This window comes from Aulonocara sp. 'chitande type north' Nkhata Bay, linkage group LG5 (assembly GCF_057382095.1).
Source record: "Aulonocara sp. 'chitande type north' Nkhata Bay isolate Kocher_YH1m ecotype deep benthic linkage group LG5, A_spYH_male_GT1.1, whole genome shotgun sequence".
NCBI classification, from domain to species: Eukaryota; Metazoa; Chordata; class Actinopteri; order Cichliformes; family Cichlidae; genus Aulonocara; species Aulonocara sp. 'chitande type north' Nkhata Bay.
In genome coordinates this window covers 28,923,145-28,948,632 of record NC_141348.1, presented here as the reverse complement: position 1 = coordinate 28,948,632, position 25,488 = coordinate 28,923,145, and the positions used below count along the sequence as shown (strand labels likewise).

The 25,488-nt window shown below is 39.5% G+C and overlaps 2 protein-coding genes across 2 annotated transcripts; one reads left to right on the top strand and one right to left on the bottom strand.

Annotated features, from left to right (window-relative positions):
- Positions 1–1,698: 1,698 nt before the first annotated feature.
- Positions 1,699–5,440, top strand: gnat1 (guanine nucleotide binding protein (G protein), alpha transducing activity polypeptide 1). The gene is made up of 9 exons (XM_086292809.1): positions 1,699–1,966; positions 2,981–3,023; positions 3,114–3,255; positions 3,351–3,508; positions 3,609–3,737; positions 3,844–3,973; positions 4,063–4,216; positions 4,301–4,517; positions 4,615–5,440. The coding sequence occupies exons 1-8, from the start codon at positions 1,861–1,863 to the stop codon at positions 4,489–4,491; spliced, it is 1,053 nt and encodes a 350-aa protein (XP_086148935.1). The 5' UTR covers positions 1,699–1,860; the 3' UTR covers positions 4,492–4,517; positions 4,615–5,440.
- On the bottom strand, positions 4,313–25,388 carry edem1 (ER degradation enhancer, mannosidase alpha-like 1). Its single transcript, XM_086292808.1, has 12 exons — positions 22,635–25,388; positions 14,220–14,292; positions 13,437–13,540; positions 13,064–13,235; positions 12,733–12,916; positions 12,424–12,598; positions 11,886–12,006; positions 11,162–11,332; positions 10,998–11,071; positions 10,767–10,863; positions 9,289–9,474; positions 4,313–9,198 (listed from the first exon to the last, which is right to left on the bottom strand). The coding sequence occupies exons 1-12, from the start codon at positions 23,096–23,098 to the stop codon at positions 9,109–9,111; spliced, it is 1,911 nt and encodes a 636-aa protein (XP_086148934.1). The 5' UTR covers positions 23,099–25,388; the 3' UTR covers positions 4,313–9,108.
- Positions 25,389–25,488: the final 100 nt, after the last annotated feature.

Genomic DNA, 25,488 nt, shown 5'->3' with positions numbered 1-25,488 from the left:
TCGAGTTGGGCGTTCGTCTTGTAATCGGAAGGTTGCCGGTTCGAGCCCCGGCTCAGACAGTCTCGGTCGTTGTGTACTTGGGCAAGACACTTCACCCGTTGCCTACTGGTGGTGGTCAGAGGGCCCGTTGGCGCCAGTGTCCGGCAGCCTCGCCTCTGTCAGTGCGCCCCAGGGTGGCTATGGCTGCATTGTAGCTTGCCATCACCAGTGTGTGAATGTGTGTGTGGATGATTGTGTATAGTGTAAAGCGCTTTGGGGTCCTTAGGACCAAGAAAAGCGCTATACAAATACAGACCATTTACCATCTTCCAACTAATCAAGATCATGTGTCTTTTGTTCCATTTGCAATCTGACTCCATATGCATGAATACAATGTCAGTCTCTTACTGCCCAAACTAAACAAAAGCTGTATGGATAGCTTAAACACAGTGCCGGTAGCTATTTTCCTGAGAGAGGGAAAAGGCCCAGAAAAAAAAGTTAATAAAGCCTAATTGACCATGTTAACATGTGCACTGGGTTAGTGCTCTGGGACTGACTGATAGATATTTCCATTAACACAATAGTTAACAGGTGTACCTAATAACGTTGTGGTCAATGTATATCAATAATATTAATCATATTAATAAATAGGACTCTATTTAAGCACAGTAGTTGATCAGGTATCTTATTCTTTTTTTTAAATCTTGTGCACTCCTTAGTCAATTAATATAAAAGTTTGGTAACTAGTATTTGTGGGTGGCAAATAAACCCAACGGAGCAAAAAGTATAAGATTTACTCTGAAATGCTACAAACCCAAAGTGTAAAGTGGCTTAGAATGTAAAGAAGTGACTAACAAATTTCACTTACCGGTATACTAAAGTAGAGCTCCTGAGCAAATTCTCTCATTGTGCTGATTGGCTACAGTGTATTCAGTCACAGTGACTTTATCATTTTGAGCTCCTCAAAAGAGCAAAGTAAGATTGCTTTATTGAATTTTTAAGGAAAATGTATTTCATCCGTAACACATCAGTGCACATGCTGTACATGCAAGCATGCATAGACAACTGAACGTGAGTAGATTAGGATCCTTAACCAGCTTCAGATTGAGGTCAATGAGATCTGTCGGGTGAAACCCTAAAGCCCTTTAAGCACTTCAGAACTCACCCTTCAGTCTGTAGTATGTAATAAGAAATGTTAGTATTTCATATTTGGACCTGGAACTGAGCGTCTGGTTGTGTATTTCGTTGGCTAATTGATTAAATACAATTGTTTATTTGTTTGTCTGTTTAAAAACAAATTACAAAACCTTTATCTATCTTTAGTCCCTTAAAAGCACTAAGCACACAACATGCAAACATGCACTCATTATCTTTCCAGATTTAATAATTTAACTTACTGCTAATGTGGAATTGATTTCGTTTGGTTAACCAAAATTGCACTTATATAAAACACCTAGCATCACAAATATTTAGCCTCACATGGTCCTGTTTGAAGGCACCTAAAAACAACACAGAGAGATAAGCACTTGAGCCGCTGTTCATCTTCTGCTGAGCACAGCAAAATCCCCATAAAGGTTAGATAGGTTAGATCCTACACTGATGTATGCCCGAGTCTTCCCCTGCACCTTTCGCTCTGCCCTAAAAGCACTCCTGTCCTTGTGCTCTATTGGTCACCACTGATCAGGTGGGTAGAGGATGCCCAAAATCCTTTCCTAAGTCAGGAAAATGCTCAAACATTCTCCAGTGTTTGCAGCACGCAGTTGACTCATCAGCTGCACAGTTGAAGGCTCCGGTCACATTGTTGACGAGCAGCTAGGACCTGCCTCCATTTTTCTTGACACTTGGCCTTGAGCAAAGGGGGCCCACGCCGGGTAAAGTAGGATGGGAGCTGGAGCCAGCGCTGAGGAAAAACGCTCCAGGGAGCTGGAGAAGAAACTGAAGGAGGATGCCGACAAGGATGCAAGAACTGTCAAGCTGCTGCTGCTAGGTAAAGACAGGAGAGCTGGTAGAACCAAATGGCTAAGACGCATTAGTAGAAAACAACAATATCTGCTTATACATATCTAAGGGCCCATGGTGATGATAATTAGAGCACTTTTAATTCTAATTAAAGTTTTGTCTGTAGCATGTTCTGTTCGCAAACTTAAGTTTGCAAAGAAAAAACATACAAAACTCCCTTTTTTCTTGATGCAATTTTTTTTCATATACTTGATGTCAAATAATCATACAAATAAAGTAGAAGTACTGCTATGGATAGATCTTATTTACCCCAAAACCCTTAAAAACTTACCAAATTGCCTAATTTTAAAACAGCCTAGGTGTTGATAAGAAGTTACATGTCTGTGTCATGTAAAGGCCTAATCAACTGTGTCCCTAAATTGCTGAGACACCTTGATAATCACTCAAGCCGATCCTCTGTTAATCCTGAAACAACAGGTCCTTCAGCACAAAGGGCTTAACCGTGAAGGACAAGGATACTGTACCACAAAACCCAAACACAGCCTGTGGCTGTAGCCCTCAAATATATTTTAAATACACTTTAGGCAATGTGTCAATAAATCAATGAGAAATGTGCGTTTAAAAAGTCATTTCTGTGAAGATTTACAGTTTTAAATTGATCAGCAGCTTAACCAGTAATTTCATACACCACACTGTGTTTTGCTGTATAAAGAAATACTGATTTTTTTCAGGAAAGTCATTCAGTATTACAGTCAGGTATATTTATCTGACAAATGGTCATGGATATTGCGTCATTTATAGCTTTTTTGAGTCCTCTAGTAATGTAGGTCAGGGATAAGAAAAGATTAGACCTGAAGTAAGAAGTCCCTTTATCTGATGAAAAATTGCAACGTCTTCTGTAATTAACTCAAAAATACAAAATTAGCACCAAAAATAAGGTCAAAATTACCCACTTATCTTTCCCTAGATCCTTAAACATGATGAAAGCATTTTTATAAATATGTCATTCAAACAATTCAATTCTTGCTCTTCTTCCATACAGGTGCTGGAGAATCAGGCAAAAGCACTATTGTCAAACAGATGAAGTAAGCTGACTTTGCATCTGAGCATTGCTGACCTTCTTTTAGAGTTGACTATGAGTTGCATTTTTTTAATGCTACATTTTTTCTCACCAGAATTATCCACAAAGATGGTTACTCGCTTGAAGAATGCTTGGAGTTCATTACCATCATCTACAGCAACACCCTGCAGTCCATCATGGCCATTGTGAAGGCCATGAACACGCTCAATATCAACTACGGGCACTCTGATCAGCAGGTAACCACTGCTGACACTCATTTCCACATACATATGAAGCTAAACAGCTTTCGTGGTCCTTATAGCTCACTAAACACACACATGCCTCCATGCAGGATGATGCCAGGAAACTCATGCATCTTGCAGACACCATTGAGGAAGGCACCATGCCTAAAGAAATGTCAGATATCATTCTGCGTCTGTGGAAAGATTCTGGCATACAGGCATGCTTTGACAGAGCTTCAGAGTACCAACTCAACGACTCTGCTGGATAGTAAGATATCACATTTACTCAGGTTTAACATTGCTACATTATTTTAATCTCTTGTATCAGGATGTGTCATTGACTTATTCTCTTCTCCTTCCCCCGGCAGCTATCTGAATGACTTGGAGCGACTGATCCAACCAGGCTACGTGCCCACTGAGCAGGATGTGCTGCGATCAAGAGTGAAGACCACTGGTATCATCGAAACTCAGTTTTCTTTCAAAGATCTCAATTTCAGGTGAGCCAGAGCAACGTTTATCAAGAGAATAAGACAAACAAATCAGCCACTGGGCTTCCTGTGTGCACGGTGGCAAACAAGGCAACATGCTCCTGTTCTCATGCAGAATGTTTGATGTGGGAGGTCAGAGGTCAGAGAGGAAGAAGTGGATCCATTGTTTCGAAGGCGTGACCTGTATCATCTTCATTGCTGCTCTGAGCGCCTATGACATGGTCCTGGTGGAGGATGATGAAGTGGTATGACAAGTTAAACTAGATACTTGATATTCTTTTATTAGTGTCCATGTTTTTGGAAAGTCTCTTCACTGGGATTTTTTTTCTCCCAGAATCGCATGCACGAGAGTCTGCACTTATTTAACAGTATCTGCAACCACCGCTACTTCGCCACCACCTCCATCGTACTCTTCCTCAACAAGAAAGATGTGTTCGTTGAGAAGATCAAGAAAGCACATCTCAGCATGTGTTTCCCTGAATATGATGGTGAGATAATCATTTCAAATACATATTTAAGATAGTGGCAAGCTAAGTAAAAGCAAAACTTTATAATTACACTGTCTCACCCAGGCCCCAATACCTATGAGGATGCTGGTAACTATATCAAGATGCAGTTCTTGGACCTGAACCTGCGCAGGGACGTCAAAGAAATCTACTCTCACATGACCTGCGCTACCGACACAGAGAACGTCAAGTTTGTGTTCGATGCCGTAACCGACATCATCATCAAAGAAAACCTGAAGGATTGCGGTCTCTTCTAAAAAAACACGCAGAAAACCAGATGAAGGTGAGCAAAGTAGAAAAATGATTTTAAAGATAATCAGGATGAACTGTTGTCATTGGTCACTATGGTTCACTCCTGTTTTGTTTTTTGTTTTTTACAGGGTGCTGGTAGAGCCCTATCACATTTCACAGATCTTTTTCTCAATTCAAACTGAGGCCTGAAGATGAAAACTGTCCCTGCAAGCGGCCATCCTCAAATCAGCGAATGCAAAAAAGAAAAATCTATTTTTTGTGTTCAAAATTAAGTTCTAGCTTTGACAAAGAACTTTTTTTCAGATAGCTCCAAATTCAGAAACTTCCGTGCAGGTTTCAGATGAGTTGAATTTCAGTTCATCTAAATTTTCCTCTCAAGTCTCTTGAACTGGTCTTTGGGGGGTGGCATGCAGTGTGTAGTTAAAACATCAGGAGCTTCTGTCAGCAAACAGTGATTTTTTTTTCTCATGTAATGTGAAAACATTTCCGGCTAATGCATTGTCTGTGTGTTACGGTAAGTGATCAGTGTACGGCTAAAAGGGCAAAGAAGATGACCTAACCACCTGCATATGCACTTCAGCCTCTGTTAGATATTTTAACAGAACCTTTCACTAGAAATGGCTTTTATGTACAAACACACTACAGCAGTTTGTAACATAACTCGAGCATGTCACAAATCGAACCTGTGACATGCTCGAGTCACATGAAAGTGTTAGGAAATCTAACTCTTTACAATAGTTGAAAATGGCCAGTGTATATAATTAAGCAGATTTCTGTTGGACAGTTAATTAAGTATGGCGACAGCATGTTGATATGTAACAATGTCGAGGGATAGATTTGTCAAAGATTTGTTTAAGTTAATTAAAACTCTGGGCCTTTGAGCCAACAATTCTGTACAGAAACCACTAATTGTATTCCTTGATCAAACTTATTAAAGCTTCTGTAGAAAACTCAGTACTTCTCAGTCTTTCACAAATTAAAAGCAACTCTGCAGTGTTGTGTTTAGAATTTTACATTTATTATTTTCACTGAATATTTCTTACTTAAATCATTGAAACGTGTCATTTTTACAAGTGACCGCCTTTAGTTTTTCATAAACGTTCAAAGAACAGCTCTGCGTTGAAGATTCTTTGCCTCCCTGTTTTTTAAATACAGTAACTATTCAGCAGTTACATTTTTTTATATGTAGATTTTCAGAAGCTCAAAATAGAATAATTGACAACTCCATGTCCAACTGAAGCTTGTTGCTTTGTCAAATTAAGAGAACTGAACTTGAGTCCAGGGGTTGAACTTGCATTTCATATATTTTCAGTGGAAATCTCAAAATTAGGACCAAAGGGATCACAAAGTAAGTCAAGAAGGTCATCATTAGGCCGAAAATACAAAATAAATGTCTCAAAAAGGAAAAATGTTACAAGTGAAAAATCTACTATCTTCATCGGCAGAAAAAAGCTCTAAAATGTATTAGAAAACAATTAAAAGTCAAAAATTTTCAGCCATCTGCTCCAGAACTCAAAAACAGATAGACAAGATTAGACGTTGCCTGAAAACATCTTACAGAGCCTGCACAGACAAAAGGTCGTAATTTGAAGCTCACCGCATGATGAGTCAAACACGGTGGAGGCAATACTCTGGTACGTGCATGTCTGCCAGTGGAATCGGGATCAGACAGTGCTTCACAGTGCAAATAAGTACTGACCCAAAGCATACTGCAGAAGCAAGACAAGAATTTCCCAATGCAAAGAAATGAAATATTCTTGAACGGCCAGGTCAGTCACCCGATCTCAACCAAATGCGGTATTTTTCTCAGTTACTGAAGGTAGAAAGTCCAGCAAATAAGCTGCAACTGAAGAACTCCATGGGCTCTAGCCATTGCCTGGAAAAAATGTTACTTAAAATTCATCCTTGTTTAAGCAATAAAAATTGCTTTTGTTCCAAAGTAGTTAATGCTATACGTTGTAAAACCCATTAAATTAAAGCTGAAGGTTCTGCACTTCAATCACATTAAGATTGTACGACTTAAAACCCACTGTGATGGTTTATCCTCCTGAGAACCAGCCTGTTCATTTATGTCCTCTGTGGACATTTGTTTTTGGTCTATATCTTTTGACCCTACTAAGTCTGATGTACTCAAAAGAGGACATCTGGGGCTTTCCATTGATATCTCATGTGTTTGGGTGGCCTTTTTTAGCTCCAAAGAGGAAGGAAATCCCCCAAAAGGTTCAATGGGAAGATTCCTTTTTCCTCGATTCTCAAGTGTTTAGAGAGGCAAAAAGAAAAAAAGCGTCATCATCTTAGGCCTGTAAGATGACATTGATGGTCTCTTCTGCTCTAAAGGGGCAACTAATCAGGAGAAAGTTATCCTACAGAACGGGAGAAGGGAGCTAAAAGAGCTTGTTTCAGAAAGGAGGAACTGAGGGCCTGAACCAAAGCCATTTGATCAATATTATTTCAAACTGTGAAAAATTCAAAGTAACTATTAGAGTTCATTAATAAAAATAAGGAGCTGGAAATGAGACTAATAGATCCCCTTTAATGTATTAGAGCCACAAACAGACTTTTCATTTTGATTAAACAAATTATGTGCTGAGCTTCAGTGTACTTGAGAATGTAATTTTTTCTCCTTGGACAGAGCAAAGGAAACTGTTTCCCTCTGCAAACGTAGGATAATTGCTCTAATAAACAGTACAGTGGCCTCTTTTAGCAAAGTTATGAATGTTCTCTCAAGCTAATAAAAGGCATATTTCCAAACTCTCTGAATAAACATGTAAAAGCTCTACAATTGATAGCTCTGAGCAACAAGTTTGTGACATAGCTGTGATTAGCATTCTGTGCTTTCCAGACTATCAGCTGGTACCAATCATTTCATTTAACTCCTCGGAAGAGGAGTTGAAACGTGTACATTACCTGCAACTAAAACTTTGAAGCGATCGGGGTAATTGCCTTTAGAGAACTTAAATATCACTGATATAATGCAGCACATTATCAAAGAAGATGAATAGCCATCTCCTACAAATAAAACATTTATATTGTAATGTCATTGTGTAATGCAGTCACTACAGTCAATATACAGTCAGGACGTTTGGCAAAAGTGGAAAAAAACCCCAAAACTAAATCTGTACACGAATAAAACATCACAGCTAATTAAAAACAAAAAAAAAAAAAACAACATTCTCTGTTTATATTTGTGGAAGAAAATCAGTTTTCACAGTACAACTGTACTTCAGTGTAGCCACTCATTTGCAAGAAAATCAGCACCATCTCGAGATATTGTAGGCAACGTTTCAAAAAGTTTTATTTCTTATGAAAGCATTCATTGATTATGTGTTTATTTTAAACCCTGAGTTCTCACCACGTGGTAATCATCCTGATAACAGAAATTAAATTGCAGGAAAGTCTGTATACTGACCGTGTCTGAGAGAAAACTGATGAAAAATCAATTTGCACTTCTTGAAAATTAACTATCATTGGGGAAAAAAAAACAATACATTTTATGGCTTGTTTTTTTACATCTAAAAAAAAAAAAAAAGAGCTTCATGTCATAATCAGTGTAAAACTGTACATACATATGGAATGACTCTTTTTGCAAAACATTACAGTGGCCTTTTTTCAGCCAAGTTATTCACAACATTATCATATACATTGCACAGCATCCAGAGAAACGAAGACAAATTGAAGGCACTTTAAAGAGTCGTCATTAATCTCCCGCTCATACAGTTGTGGCACTGCTCTGTTCTTTGTAAGACATTGAGTAGCTAGAAGCCTGAGAGATCAATGTTTAGCTCAATACTAATCAGAAATTAATTAACAGCTAACAAGCAGGAGGCAGTTTACCTTTATGTTGTCTGTAACTCCCTGGATACTGAGGTTTGATGTGATGTGCAAAACACAACTAAGACAGAAGACAGTTTAAAATCCTTGCAATATGGCTAGTGCGGTTTAAGAAAAAAAAAAAAAATTCATAGTGGCAATAGTTTAGACTCTTTTGCAAACCAGCCTCAGGTGTACAAAAAGAACGACATTCCTATGACCACGATCTAACGCAGCCTCTGGATTTGACAGTTCGTACCTGTTACTATCATCTGTTAATATACAGCCCTTATGTAGAAGCACTGATCTAGTGCGAATCACCTGCAAGGAGGCACCATATCCTCATGTTTAGAGAGACTTTTGTTAAGTTGAGTGTTTTTATAGGCTATGCATTTTCATGTGGCTAGATGGCACTGTTCCCATTAACACAGCATTATGATTCCCAGCTCAGCTGAAAATTCAAATGTGCATACACAAACATAATCACACACATTCATACCTGAACAGACTTTTTTTTTTGTTCCATAAGAACACAACAGTTATTCACCACTTTCTCAATGATTTGCCTGCCAAAATGCAACAAAGGATGAATCCTCATCTTCTCACAGAAAAAGTTTGGCAACATTTTCATCCAGCAAAACAGAAACAAAAAGCTCAAACTTAATTTAATCAAATTGCTTTCTCAGGATTACTTTAGTGTGAGTTTCCCGAGCAGCACAACAGACAGGAAGAGGATTTTAACCAACAAGTGGTCAGTTCATCTGTGCAATAAAGGCCTGCCCCTGCCAATTTCATTACATCCATCCCATCACTCAAAAAACTCCCACCATGTGATCTATTTGCCTCATGTAGATGCTCTTTAATGGGAGAGTGTACCGTCGCTCCTCTGGGATCCTGTTACACTGCAGAGAGTTTTAAAAAGAAAACAATTACTGTTGAAATATTTGTAATGTGAGAACAGTGGCCTAGATTCGACAGGAACATGGCCTTACATTGCTGATGTTTCTTGGAGCAGGCTGGTTGACTGGCTCTCTTTCTGTCAGTGCTCCCTCCTCACATGGAAAGTCATCATTCCATTGTTTCTCCCTGAAGCGTTTGTCTATAGGCACAACATGACCCTCGGTTGTGAAGATGTACTTGTTATCGGATTTGTGAAGTGGGTTGTCTTCATCAAACAGCTGCAATGCATAGGAGAGGTTTTTATTTACACAGTATGAAGACAGGCAGGACATCAGTACTAACACCTGGCTCATACCTCATGGAAACCTCAATGGTTTGGTCCCCACAGTTAATATGTCCATTCAATACTTACCCGTTTAAACAGCATAACAAAGATGATGCTGTAACTGGGCGTGGTCATTTTGGGCAACAACAGCTGCCTGCAAGTCCTTATCTCAGCTAATTTTCTAAGCCAGTGCACTGTGAGTACACTGGCTTAGAAAATCAATCTTTTAGCCACGTAGGACAGTAAATTACTTCATGTGGTCATGGTATGTGAAAGCAAGACAGTTTGACAAAGAGGATTTGAAATGCTGAGACAAACTGATCATTAAGTGGAATATGAGGCCTGGGCAGGCAGGCAGCACACCTTAGAATCAGGAGAACATACACACACAGCTTCAGGGGGCCACAAGCTACAGGTGATTTAGACTTCGTTACATTTTGAAGAGTCTATGACGTAAACTACACAAGTAGCTGACGCTGTTGCCAGCATTCACGATTGTGTGTGTGTTACACATTAATGACCTTGTGGTTGTGTCCTGGAGTTTTATATGCACTGCAAGCCACAATAGAGACAAGTAAAATCCGGCAACTTTTTCCCTTCTGCGTCCTTACTCTTTGTTGTGGTCAGTGGGTTTTTGTTTCTTTGTGTGTGTCATTTCGGGTGCAAACATACTTTCCCCTTAAGTTTTTCCACTTATTTGTACATTCCCAATAAGTTCAGCAATGTCCCTCCAGGAATTTGCAGGCATCTTTAAATATTTATATATTGAGGCGATTGTTATTATTCTCTCAATGATAAATTCAACTGTGGTAAAATAGTAGTTGAAACTCTGTGAACACAATACTTGCACAATGTGTCAACATGACATGTAAGTTACATTTCCATGTACATGCACATTAGGTCATGTAACAGGGTTTAAGAGGGATTTGCGGCTATGATGTACCTATGGTGTGGATTCAGTGCAGAAATCTAAAGCAACTGGTATGGTACTCCCACTGCCAGTCCCAAGCCGGGAAAAATGGGAGGGCTGCATCAGGAAGGGCATCCGGTATTAAACCTGTGCCAAATCAAACATGCGGATCCACCCTGTGTAGCGCCCTCTGGGGAAATAAGGGAGCAACCAAAAGTACCATCTCTTGCAATAACTTGAATAAAGATCTATCTCGACTATATACTGCGCTCATATATAATTTTATAGCCATATAAGACATAGCTTTCTATCTGAATGGTCAAGCTGCAACTTACCAGATAAAGATATTTGCATGTCTCGCTGAGGAAAAAGCTCTCCATGCGATCCTCTTTGGATTTATCCACGACATGATGGAGAGTGGCATACCCACATCTGCAAAGAACACAATTCCGCTCAGCCAAAAGCAAACACAGAAGAGCTTTAACAAGCTCAAAAAGAGTAAACAGTGTATTTTTCTATTATTATTTCTTGGACAAAAGTATCTACAACTTTAAACTTAATCTCACCTGACTTTGGCATTTTTCTCAAGGCTCTGTAGAATATCCATTCCAACATGCAGATAGAAAGGATTTTTGGTTGCCTGCAGAAGTTAAAAAAGAAGACTTGTGTGAGATGTAACAGTCACTGACAGCAGCACCAAACGCTGTGGAACAAAGACCATGACTGTTACCTGGTACAGCAGGTAAGTAGACTCTACTAGTTCTGGTCTTAAAGGGTAGAAAAGCACATCGGGAGCCTGCAGCTGCCAGTTGTATCTTTCTGGCAGAGCTCCAAAGCGCTTCCAGATGGCATAGTAGAAGGCATGCAGGCAAATGGCATCATCTACATCGCCATTCAGTACCTATGAGGCAGAAGTAGAGCTTTAATTTAGATTAACAAAACAATGTATACACCATCCATGCTGTTTACAGTACAGGATTTTTTAGATTGCTATCAATATTTGGGGAATTTAAAAAATTAGCTATATAACCTGATAATTTTTGTCTTTTAGACACACAAAACAAAGATTCTAGACTTCTAGAGAAATTTCTCGAGAAATCTAGAGAAGAAGATGAGAAGAAGACTGAATTTCCCTAACATGTGTTATATGTAGTTATTTGTGAGTCTTTACTAGGATAACATGACAATGCAGTTTAAAAATAATCTTGTTTTAATAGCATAATAAGTATTACTGACTCAGAGAGGATTAGTTGCCAGGCAGGTTGCAAAGTGCCCTCTGGTGGACAAATCATGCAACATCAACCCTCATAACATGGTTAAAGACCATTTTTTAAAACATTTTTAATTTTCATTTAAGAACTGTTTTACACGGCAATACAAATAGATCAGGAAACAGACAATATAGGCCGATACCTCGGTCACGTTCTACTCACAGCTGCCACTATAATCCTCACCTGAAGGCCAGGAAAGAAAGCCTGAAGTGAGTCAATCCAGGTGTTCATTATCTCACCACTGAACATGTTCACATTAACATAGAGAGGTGGGTCACCTTCTCCTTCATTGCACGACTCTCTCCTGGGGAAAAAAACCACAGAAATAATGTGTAATACTAGTCCCTATGCCTCTAAATGAAATCACAGTGAAATTGTGATTTTATACGCTGCAAAGAGATTTTAATCATAAAGACAAAAACACAACTTCAGATCCTTAACAGGTGTTTATCGGTGTTTACTGATGAGGAATAAAGGGCTGATGTGTATCTCTGTTAAGTCTCATGACAGCTTTAAGTTTCTGAATCTAGTTTTCCTTCCTTCCTGAAGTTTCCTTTAGTAAGAAACTAAAACCAAAAACCATCAGCAGTTTTATTTCCTCTTTGCTTGTTTAATCCGACAGTGACTGATTTACATAGCTGGGATTCATTTCACATTTCATTTGCAACCCAGTGAAGCTGTGCAATGCTGCTGTGTCACATTTCTTTAGTGCTGAACTCACCCTCGTCTCATGTGATTCTGGATGCTTTCATAAGCAGCTGTAAACATACGGTAGTCCTCTTTTTCTCCAAAGAGGATGTACGACTTAAGCAAGTACTCATAGAAGGAGTCCATACCAGCTCCAAGACCACTCTGCTTGCCAACCCACTGCCCTGTTTGAATATTAACTACATTGCCTAAAAAGAGAAATTTAAGTTTATATTCACATTGTGTGGCCATATAATTTCAGCAAATAAACAGAAAAAAAAAGAAAAAACAAAAAGAAAGTTTCCAGGGGAAGTCTTTACGCTGTACTAAACAACATACATACCCAAAAGACCGGTTTCGTTGCTCCTCAGGTTCCACAGGGCTCTGACAGCTCGTCTAGCTACCCACTCAAATGTCGAATCCCCAATTAAGCGGCTCAAAATTCCAAACTCCACCAGCAAGGACCCGGCTCCTGCAGTGCAGGTCTCATTCACACTGTCAGGAGGAACTCCGTTCTTCAGGTTCACCTGTGATAAAGATACAAACAAATCAAATCTAGTGCATTTACAGTGACCAATGACAATTTCTGCTCACATGATAACTAAGGTGTGTGCTGCAAAGTGAGACCGAAAGAATATATACCTCTAATTTGTGGTCACAACAGTCTCACTCACCCTGGGGTAGGGAATGCCTGTGCTGGTGTTCTCAAAGGCTGGCAGCAAACGCACAGCCAAGTCATGAGCCAAATGTAGCAGCTCATTATCGTAACCTTCAAAGCCCACATTGCCAAAAGGATGTTTTGGGTCAGTCAGCAGAATGTGTGCTGAAATAAGGCTTCCCAAGATCCTTCAGTTTAAAAAAAAAGAAAGAAAGAAAGAAAGAAATATAACACCAGAGTTCTACACATAACCAGATATTTAAAAGCTTATCGAAAGCAATTATCATGATAAATGTTACACGAGTCATCATATCAAATGTTTTGCTTTAAAAATGCGTACACTGACATATTTTGATTCCTACAGACTCTGAAAATAGTGACATATGTACCTGATGTTTGCCTCAAAAACTTGCACAGTTGAGTCCTTGTCAAAAGATACAGTATCTATAACCAGTTTGACGGCTCTTTGAAACTCTGACACGTTGCCGAGCACCTGGTGAGAAAAACCACATACTGTATAACCACAGTAAATCAACAATCAGCTGTCAGTTTTAAGACTGACACGGTAACACTTGCACCTGGCTTCATGCAGGGGAACTTAAAAGCTTGGCAGAAAACCCACAACTTACAGAGGAAGTGCTAACAACGTTGTTCTGAATGTAGTGCAGAGCAGAGAAACTCGTATATTTACTTTGAATTATGCTACTGATTGGAAAAAATACAACGACATCGCCTTGGATTAAACCAGAAGCTCCCAGTGTGAGAGACTGGAGAAATTGGCTAAAGACTGTATTTGTTATGGAAAGAAGAAGAAAAAAATCACTGCAAGACTAAATAATTGTTTTGCATTGATGATAGAATGGTCTTTAAATTATATAAATGGGAAGTGACAGCAGTTTTAATAAAAAAATAAAAAATAAAAAAAAAGATTTCATTGATGTTTAAAACAAAGAAATGCCAAAACTGGAATTGGAGGCTGATTTAAGGAAAGTATTTAGGTAAAGATATGTGAACATCTTCACTTTATTCATGTTCGATCTGGTATTATGTCTAAAATATAAAACTAAGCCAAAAAAAAAAAAAAGGAAACTGAAAACCCACAACTCACAGAGGAAGTACCAGTCACCATTGCTTTAATGCAGTGCAAGCAGGGCAGTAAATAAACAACCTACCAACAGAGTGTCCAAGGTGTCAATGAGAGTAAGGGAATAGTTCCCCAAGACATCATTTATGTTGATATTTGATCTGAAATAAAAGAAGTGAAACAGACTGTGGTTTCACACACAAGTGGGAGACATACATTATACTGATCTCAAAACATAAAGCGTACTTTAAATTCAACAACAAAGTGATATTCACAGTTTTATCACTGCATATGAGAACAAGTCTTCCCATTAAGTAGAGCTGGGCGATATAAGATTTTTTCATATCACGACATGTTTTTTTTTTTTCATTTCAGGCAATGACGATATCTATCACGATATAAGCCAAATAACTATATTTGTAAGATTTAAATGTGCCGTTGCTCACAAGTAAAATGTGAAATAATCAGCAGCTTGTTTTTATTTAAATATTTATTTCCCATAATAAGTTCAACAGGGTAGATGTACTTAAGGAACATGAGACTATTTCAGATAAATAAAGGCAAATATTGCAAACTACACAAAAGGCAGCCGCTAAAGCGTTTAAGTTTCAAAATAGAACAAACGAAACAGACTAAATTGTCAATTCCACTTAGAAACAAAATATTAATTCTAAAAATAAATCTTAGTTTGTTTTACAGAAGAACAGACAAAACTGACTAACTTTTGTCAATATCAAATAAACTGAGAACTAAAAGGAAATTCTCAATCTCTCCTTGTTGTATAGCTTAGCTTTTCAAACAGTTTTAACAGTTACTTTAGTCTGACAAAAGCCGAATGACGAATTAGCGCTTCCAGTCAGAGACTGAGGCTACATCCACACGTACACGGGTATTTTTGAAAACGGAGAATTTCCGTTTTCGTTTTAAAAAATAATCCTGTCCACACATAAAGGGAGAAATGAAGGAAAACGCCACTATGAACATGCCAAAGCAGCAGGTGGCGCTAGATTCCTAACCGTGCAGAAATGTTGGCCAATCAGAAGTCTAGAAGCCTCGGTGGGAAAAAGTAAACAAAGCTGGGGCATAGAAGCAGAACCCAGTCATATGTGTGGAGGGACAGTAACTGTGTGTATATGTAAGCATTTAAACACTGCAGAGAGTAGAATTAACAGTATTGTAGAAATTCATTTCACCGAAACAATAACGTGGCGCACAGTGTGACGTCAAAAAATGCGCACACCTTTGACGCTGCGTTTTCTCCGTTTTTCTAGTCCACACGTAAATGCAAAAACGGAGTTTTCAAAAATATCCACCCTGGCCGGAGTTTTTAAAAATCTTCGTTTTCAGTGACCAAAAACGCCGTTTACGTGTGGACGAAAGGTGCAAATGCATAGAACAAATGCATCTGCGTTTTCAAAAATACCCGGTACGTGTGGACGTAGCGCATGCAACAGTTTATTGTATTTCCAGACTTGCTTTCGGCACAATTTACAGTGCGCGCTATTCTGTTTTTTGTCAGACTTGAAATAGCCGAAATACCTTCACACTACAGAACTTCTATGGCTCTTCCGTTCGACAATCTCTCCGGCATTGGAACCATCATCTGTTTTCTCTTCGGTCACGCTCGGTTGATTTTTCTAGTCGGCACACTCATTTCCTCCATTACCCGGGCGGTATGGTGGCTGGCTGCTTCCCAAACAAATACACATGTGCGGCTTGGCACTTGTGCTGTACGTAACAAGTCACGTGACGTGACGCTGCGGCTGTGATTGGTTAGGCTCTGCGCTACTTAATTTGGATTGGCTGTTCTTTTTTTTTCTTTTTTTAAAGAGGACAAGAGCGGCGAGGTCTATCGCAATAGTTTAATTTTTCTATCGAGAAAAAGTTATATCGCGATACATATCGTTATCGTTCTATCGCCCAGCTCTACCATTAAGTAGGGATTTTTCTTCTGATTTGACAACATAAACAGTGTAGGACTGATAAGAGGGTATTAAAACATGAATACTTATTTATCAGTGCAGCTCACAACAGGGCAACTCAAAATTATTTATAAAATAATTTGCAGATAATCATTGATCATTTTGGTGTCATGAAAAGGAACTAGCCATTAAAAATCAGTGCTGTGAGGTCTGCAAGATGGCGCCAGTGTGTACGGCAAGCCGTCTCCGCTCCTCCGAGTTCCTTTTGTTGTTAGCCGTTTTATTTTCCTTATGTTTTCTGGATGGAACCACATTAATTGTTTATGACCGTCAAACGCTGCTGGATCTCCGACCTCTGAAACATTTCCGACCTTTGAAACATCAACCAGCATATCCACTTTTGAAATTGGGAAGCGACATTCCGTCTCCCATAGACACGACTACTGGCATTTATTGCCTGCCTTTTTCCCCCCCTGCCAAGAAACGGCCCAGACGACGGGGAAAACGAAGCGGCATCCGGATTCGCATCAAAACTTATTTGAAACTACATGGTGTAACCAACTACTACGCCATTTCGGATATCCTCCAACCCCTATCCTCTCTCCATGACCAGCACACCATCAGATTACTCCGCCATCGATGGATCCGACAACTCGCTAATTCGGAACTACCAATCGTCCACCAACCCACTAGAAGCTGGATACGGGCGCGTGGTGGTGGCGTGAACCACAGCAACCTACGTCCGCTGAGGCGTGCTCCAAATAGCGATGAGATGACTACGATCAAGATGGCTGTGCTGAACATTAGATCGCTGGCGAACAAGTCTTTCGTTCTGAATGATTTTTTTCTCTCCTCCGAGCGAGACTTTCTATTCCTGACAGAAACCTGGATCCGACCTGGTGAGTCTGTCTCCCTATCGGAATTTCTTCCACCAGAATGTACTTTTGTCAGTACTCCTAGGACTTCGGGCAGAGGGGGAGGGCTAGTCACGGCTTTTAAAAACAAATTCCGTGTGCGACAGCTTCCCCCAGCCATATTTTCTAGCTTTGAGGTGCAGTTACTTGAGTTGAACTGCTCCTCCCCGATCCTCTGTGCGGTGGTATATCGCCCACCAAAAGTCAATAAGGATTTTATTCATGAGTTCGCTGACTTTTTAGGAAACCTCTTGGTTAATTATGACTGTACTCTCATTACTGGTGATTTCAATATTCATGTCTGTTGTGAGTTGGACCCACTGGTCAAGGACTTTCTTGCTCTTATAGACTCTTTTAACCTTACTCAGTGGGTCAGTAAACCAACCCATATTAAAGGCCACACGCTTGATTTGGTACTATCCTACGGTTTGGACATTTGCATTACGGACATTTATAATCCTGGGATATCGGACCATTTCCCGGTTTTGTTTAATGTCAATGTGTGCAATATGGAGCTGAAACGTGAGGGTCCTGTGCAAAATATACGCATGATTAACTCAGAGACTATTGCTCAGTTTTCTATGGCTCTGACCAACACTGCCTTCTGCGAAATTAACTGGGATACAGCTACACCGGTTAATGATCTTGCTAACTCCTTCATCGCCACCTGTACTTCTATTTTAGACACTGTAGCTCCCTTAAAGACCAAACGCCTTAAACCATTCCGTCAACCGTGGATGAATGACTATACTCGTACCCTCCGACGTGAATGCCGCCAAGCGGAGAGGAGATGGAAGAAAGACAAACTCCAGATCTCCTTTGACATTCTCCACAATTGTCTGAAGAAATATCAGAAGGCTGTTAAAACTGCAAAAGCCTCCTTCCTTTCGGAGATCATTGCGACTAATAGTCATAAGCCGCAGGTCCTTTTTGGCATTTTTAATTCGTTAATAAATCCACTCTCCACTCAGACCGAGACCTCCCAAGCTTTATGTGAAAAATTCCTAAACTATTTTTCAGATAAAACTATAGCACTAAGATCCACATATCTACCCATTGAGGACACATCTTTAACATCCGAACCCTCGTCGGTACTAGAACAGTTTGAATTTGTTTCCTTTCCGACCCTTAAGGAAATAATAGCTCAAACGAAAAATTCCAATTCCCGTCATGATGTGCTCCCTTCTCGCATTATCAAAAACGCCCTGAATATTGTAGGACCCTGGATTTTACTTATAATGAATTCATCACTACTATCAGGCTGCGTCCCTGCCGTGTTCAAACATGCAGTTATCCAACCTGTAATCAAGAAAAGTAATCTTGATCCTAATGTCCTCTCAAACTATAGGCCGGTATCGAAACTCCCTTTTATGGCTAAAGTCTTAGAGAAAATTGTTCTCAAGCAATTGCAATCTTTCTTAGAGGCAAATGGAATCAATGAAAAATTCCAATCTGGTTTTAAACCTCACCACAGTACCGAGACAGCTTTACTGAGAGTTTTTAACGATCTCCTCGTAACTGTTGATACAGGGCGCCCTGTGGTTTTAGTTCTTTTAGACTTGTCCTCTGCTTTTGATACGGTCGACCATGATATTCTCCTTTCAAGACTTGAACATGTAGTTGGCCTTAAAGGCAAAGTACTCTCATGGTTTAAATCATACCTATCCGAGCGGTTTTTCTCTGTCTCTATGGGAAATCACTCCTCTTCCCCCGCACCCCTTCGTTGCGGTGTTCCCCAGGGGTCTGTGTTAAGTCCCACGTTGTTCTCTCTCTATCTGTTACCCCTGGGAAAAATCTTTAGAAATCACAATATCTCTTTTCACTGCTATGTGGATGATATCCAAATCTATTTCCCTTTGGATTTGGATCTTCAATCCCCGCTATTGCCGTTGCTTAATTGCCTGTGTGACGTCAGAGACTGGCTACTGCATAATTCGCTCACCCTCAATGAAAACAAAACAGAAATTATCGTCTTTGGTAGCCACATGCCGTTGAAACAGCTTTCGGAGACTTTAGGTTCCTATGCCAGCCACTTATCGCCCACTGTCAGAAATCTCGGAGTAATGCTGGACAGCTCCCTCAAATTAGATAAGCAAGTGGCTGCAGTGGTAAAAACCAGCTTCTACCAACTACGCCAAATTTCGAAGGCAATGCCTTACCTACGACATAAAGACCTTGAAAGGCTCATTCATGCTTTTATAACCTCTAGACTGGACTACTGTAGTTCTCTTTACTTAGGCCTCCAACTCTCTCTTATTCAACGCCTACAATTAGTCCAGAATGCCGCAGCACGCCTTTTAAGCGGCGCTAGAAGACAGGATCATATTACTCCCATTCTAGCTGCCCTCCACTGGCTTCCTGTCAAATACCGTATTGTTTTTAAAATGCTTTTATATACTTTTAAAATCTTAAATAACTTGGCACCCAGTTATTTGATTGACCTTCTTAATCTATATATCCCTACAAGGGCACTCAGATCCTCTAATCAGGGGCTTCTAATGCAACCAATGTCTCGATTAAAGACAAAGGGGGATCGGGCCTTTGCTTTCGCTGCACCAAAACTCTGGAACAGCCTACCGGTTGATGTCCGTGTGTCGGAAACTATCCAATCTTTTAAATCTCGGTTAAAAACCCATCTGTTTAAGCTCGCTTTTCAAACTACTTAGCTTAATTTTCCCTGATTCATGTCTGTTCTTATATTATTATTTTATAATTTTATTCTTTGTTAACTGTTTTCTCCTGTTGTAAATTGCAAGTATGGTTCGTTTGTGAAGCACTTTGTTGTACTTGTGACTTTTAAATGTGCTATAGAAATAAAATTGAAATTGAAATTGAAAAATGATAAAATCCCTTCTTGTCTTAGAAAACACTTGAGAAAGTCCCCCCCCCCCCCCACACACACACACACACAAAATTTCTCTTAATGTTAGTGATATATCTCAAAACTTTTTCTGATACAGCTGACTGATTGAGGAAATCTATTCTGCCTTGAACCATAAAGCTCTTGAACGCATCACAGAAGAGGAAAGGAGTCAGAGATGCTGCCTTATCAGTAGAGCTGGGCGATATGAGATTTTTTCATATCACGATATGTTTTTTTCATTTCAGGCGATAACGATATCTATCACGATATAAGCCAAATAACTATATTTGTAAGATTTAAATGTGCCGTTGCTCACAAGTAAAATGTGAAATAATCAGCAGCTTGTTTTGATTTAAATATTTATTTCCCATAATAAGTTCAACAGGGTAGATGTACTTAAGGAACATGAGACTTTTTCAGATAAATAAAGGCAAATATTGCAAACTACACAAAAGGCAGCCGCTAAAGCGTTTAAGTTTCAAAATAGAACAAACGAAACAGACTAAACTGTCAATTCCACTTAGAAACAAAATATTAATTCTAAAAATAAATCTTAGTTTGTTTTACAGAAGAACAGACAAAACTGACTAACTTTTGTCAATATCAAATAAACTGAGAACTAAAAGGAAATTCTCAATCTCTCCTTGTTGTATAGCTGAGCTTTTCAAACAGTTTTAACAGTTACTTTAGTCTGACAAAAGCCGAATGACGAATTAGCGCTTCCAGTCAGAGACTGAGGCTACGTCCACACGTACACGGGTATTTTTGAAAACGGAGATTTTCCGTTTTCGTTTTAAAAAATAATCCCGTCCACACATAAAGGCAGAAATGAAGGAAAACGCTGCTATGAACATGCCAAAGCAGCAGGTGGCGCTAGATTCCTAACCGTGCAGAAATGTTGGCCAATCAGAAGTCTAGAAGCCTCGGTGGGAAAAAGTAAACAAAGCTGGGGCACAGAAGCAGAACAGAGTCGTATATGTGGACGGACAGTAACTGTGTGTATATGTAAGCATTTAAACACTGCAGAGAGTAGAATTAACAGTATTGTAGAAATTCATTTCACCGAAACAATAACGTGGCGCACAGTGTGACGCATGCACCAGTTTATTGTATTTCCAGACTTGCTTTCGGCACAATTTACAGTGCGCGCTACTCTGTTTTTTGTCAGACTTGAAATAGCCGAAATACCTTCACACTACGGAGCTTCTATGGCTCTTCCGTTCGACAATCTCTCCGGCGTTGGAACCATCATCTGTTTTCTCTTCGGTCACGCTCGGTTGATTTTTCTAGTCGGCACACTCATTTCCTCCATTACCCGCTGGCTGCTTCCCAAACAAACACACGTGCGGCTTGGCACTTGTGCTGTACGTAACAAGTCACGCGACGTGACGCTGCGGCTGTGATTGGTTCGGCTCTGCGCTACTTAATTTGGATTGGCTGACCTTTTTTTTTTTTTTTTTTTTTTGAGGACAAGAGCGGCGAGGTCTATCGCAATAGCTTAATTTCTCTATCGAGTAAAAGTTATATCGCGATACATATCGTTATCGTTCTATCGCCCAGCTCTACTTATCAGCATAATTTTCTGCATCAGATAGTCTTGATATTGGCTATATCAGTGCTATGCACAGACACATTTACACTTTTTGTCCAGTTTTCTGACAGTTTTCTTTACAGTGGTAATAATTCTTTAATTCTTGCATTGTGAATGCATCCTGTAATGTTTTTGTATGGGGATCACCCTTTGCACTACCTACACTTTAGCATACCTCACAGAACATACTAGTTGCATATCTTACAACAGGGACAGCTCTCATTAGTGAGGTACCATCTATTCGCTTTTGTAGTTTTGCACAACCTTTGGTTACTCCGTTATAATATTCCTCTAGTTTCCCTATTCAAATCTGTATTTGGTGGCTTTTGTGTTTAATGCTCTGTCATTCACAAGCTACAAATGTCAAAATTTCCTTTGAGAACAATGAAGTATCTAGTTGTGGTTCTGCGTGTAGTTCCAGCTGAAGGGAAAACCTGTTACAGTTTGAAAAGCATTGTTTCTTTTAAAGGGACTGAAGGGAAAGCTGATGGATAGCACTGCTGACTCAGCAGTGGCAGATATGATCACAACTGCATCAGTAAGTAAGTTTTTAATTAAACAAAGTTTAAATGATTTGGAAAACTATAGCAGGCTTTGGAGCTTTTTGCTCAGTATCAGACTCAGTTTTGGAGAAACAAGACTGTAGACTAAATCTCTCCAGGATCTAGAGGCTTTGTCAGAAAACAAACAAGTATATGTCACCCAACCTTGGAAATAACACTTACTGATTAATTCAAGACAAACATGAGGGTAAAATAGTTGTTTCACTCTGTTTTTCTTAAACTATACATTTGCTTGAGATCATTTGATTTCATAATTTTGAATATGTTATGAAGAAAAACAGGCTATACTTCACAGAAACCCACAGGATCCCTGTTAAGACTCTTTAAGCTTGGAAAGTACAGGACTGTTCAGTGAGAGTCATCTGACCTAGGCTGGCATTGCCACAAAATAATAAGAATTATGTAAATGCTTTCTATTTAGAGAAAACATGGTTTGAACTCTCCTCCGGTTCCCACTTGTAAACCCTGACCCGTTCTTGAGTGATTCTTGAGCAGCGACATTTTACTACAAGCCAGTTTGATTACAACTGCATGCAAACTGCAATGTGCAGAAGACAGTTAAGATAACTGAGCGCCTGGAAGCGTGAACTGCATTTCACAGTAGCAGGTCCAGTCAGTTCAGGTAATCGGGGTAACAGTGAATGACTCACGGGTTTTGCACGTCTGGACCCCTCCCTTCACAGTCAATTGGATTCAGCTCGTCCTCGGGAAAGGCATATTTCATATAATTGTCATATCCGAAGTAGAACATTTCTTTGGCCATGTCTTTCATTTTGGCCTTTAGTGTGTCCGGGAAAGAGCTGTATCTCCGCACGTACTCGTCCTTGTTGCCATCGAAGAAGCTCAGGTAGGACCTCTTTGGGGACTCCTCTCCCGCCGACGCACAGGTGGTCTCCGTCTCTTCATATCTGGGGCCGTGTATTCGTTCAGACCACGAGTTATCTCGCGGCTCGGTCTCCTTTTCCTCCCTGAACAGCAAGTCCAGTTTGTGCAAATTGAAACCGAGATGGAAGTTGAACCCCCAGCTAGGTCCCAGTCCGAAAGCTAGCCACAGCATGCAGCTGAGAGACAGTCTCAATACGACAAGACCAACAAGTATTGACCTCCATTGCATCTTTGCCCCGCGTCGGTCTTGAAACGCATAGTTTAAGTCCACATACCTCAGAGGGATGACCAACTGTCAGCCCCGCTGTTTGTCCGGCTGAACTACAGGCGAGAAGGGGTTGTGGAAGTGAGTCCGCCTCGCATTTCCTGTCAACAAACCAGCTCCTCCCACATCCTGATAGGCGATTGGTGTCGTGTCAGCGGGTTCTACTAGTGATTGGTCGTAGAGATGTCAATCTCGACGGTGCGTTTCGTGGCATTCCAGATTTGTACGCCAATAAGAAAGAGCCACAAGAGTGAAACATTTAGTTTTCAAACCGAGAAATTATTTACATTTCGAAAGATGTAAAGTTGGAAAGGTCAGTTAAATGTAAATATATTGAAAAAAAGGGGGGAAAATGAACATTTTGTTCTATATCTTTAAATGCTTTCAAAGATCCCCAGAATTAATACGCTCTTTTTATTGGTTAAGAAGCCATCAATTAGAACATTATCGTAATTAAATGGTAAAAAATAATAATAATAAAGCTGTTTTGACTTATCCGCTGAATACGAGCTGCAGAGCAACTCAACCACAACAATAATACTGAGTAATTACTATATGCATACAAGCACATGGCTTTGACCGTATGTAGGAGCTTGTACCTGATTTTACTGTATTACTACACTAAGTGAGTATGCTGACCTGTAAACCCTACCAAGGGTCACCTAATATAGATCTGATCACAGGTATAATAGGCTAGGTAATTGATAACAGCTATGTAGAGCTTTTTGGTATGTAGTCATGGCAAAAAAAGAAAAGTATATCCTGAGGTTTTACATATTAGAATATAATAATAACAATAATGAAAAACTGCTCCTTAGCAGTTCTTTAAACTGGGTCAATACAACCGCAGATGAATTTCAAAACATGCAATATTACATCATGTCATTATTTTTTTCACAAAAACTAAACCAAAATGCAGAAGCAGTGTGTGAATAAGTAAATAAATACACCCTTACTGCTTCCATAGGAATTAAGAAGGAAAGTTTCAACAAGGTGTTCATAATCAAATGCACTTGTTTAACTGATCATTAGAAAGTGTGAGCACCTCTATTAAAGCAAAGGTTTTGGCAAGTACATTGATTGATTTGGCAGACTAACAAATATAAAGAAATTAATCAACAATAATGTTAAAGAAGTAACTGTTGCTGAAGATCATTTCCAAATAATCTCACGCAAATTCACCCAACAGTCAAACGATATAACGCCAAGAGAAACTGCAAAAGACACCTCAGACTCTGCAGTACTCAGTTATGATGTCAAATATAAAAGTTCATGACAGTACAATTTTTTTTTTTAAAGACGGAACAAATAAAGTTTGTTTATAAGGGTTCCCATGACCTAGGTTTGCAACATTACAGCTGAACAAAACACAAGATTTCTGGAACAATGTCCTTTAGATAGATAAGACCAACATGGAATTGTTGGCCCTGCACAGCACTACGTTTGACAAAAGTCAAAAACCCTACACCAACTGCCAAACTGTTGTTATCACCTGTTGGCTGGTGATAACTTGGAATAGTTTCGCAGCCACAGGAACGTAGTATTCTCTGAGTCAACCATGATCTCTTCAATACGCTAAAGTATTTAGAGTCAAATGTGAAGTCGGCGGTCTAACACGTAAGACTTGGCTGAAACTGGGTCATGCGACAGCAGCAAACCTACAGCAGAGTGGCTGAAAAAGGATCAAGGTGTTGCAATGGGATCTTAAGAGATTTGTACATAGGCACATGCAGGCAAACCTTTATAAAGACAAAGATCCTCCACAACAATGATGAAGTCACACAGAAAATAGTTACTTCAGGATAATACTTTTTAAAGTTGTTCTAAAAGCTGCTGAATCATGGCGTGTAATTAGTTTTCACACTCCTGCATTTCGGCTTAGTTTTTGTTAAATAAATAACGGCACAGTGCAACATGTCATGTTTTGTAGTTCATCTGAGGTTGTATTGACCTTATTTTAAGACCTGCTAAGGAGATTATTTTTATCCTGTCCTGATACATAAATTCTTTCCACTGAAAGAGGGTGCACCTTCTTTTTACCATGACTGTAGTACTTCATATAAAAGAGCATATTAATGTTTTCCCCCACCCCCATACAGTGACTGTTGTTTTGATGAGTACATTCTGTTCAACTAGGTAGAATATCAAACCAAAGGACAAGAGAAAAACAAAAAAAACAGTGTTTAAATTAAAAAGCATGCCTTTTTTTATTCTAGAATACATTGAAGTGGTGTTTTTATGATGTTACTGTAGGCACACCTTGCATGCTGCTTTGCTTCAGAGAAGAGACACTGCACAAGGCACTTTAAATCCTGCCTCTCTCTCAGCTTTGAGGCAGCACAAAAGGACATTGT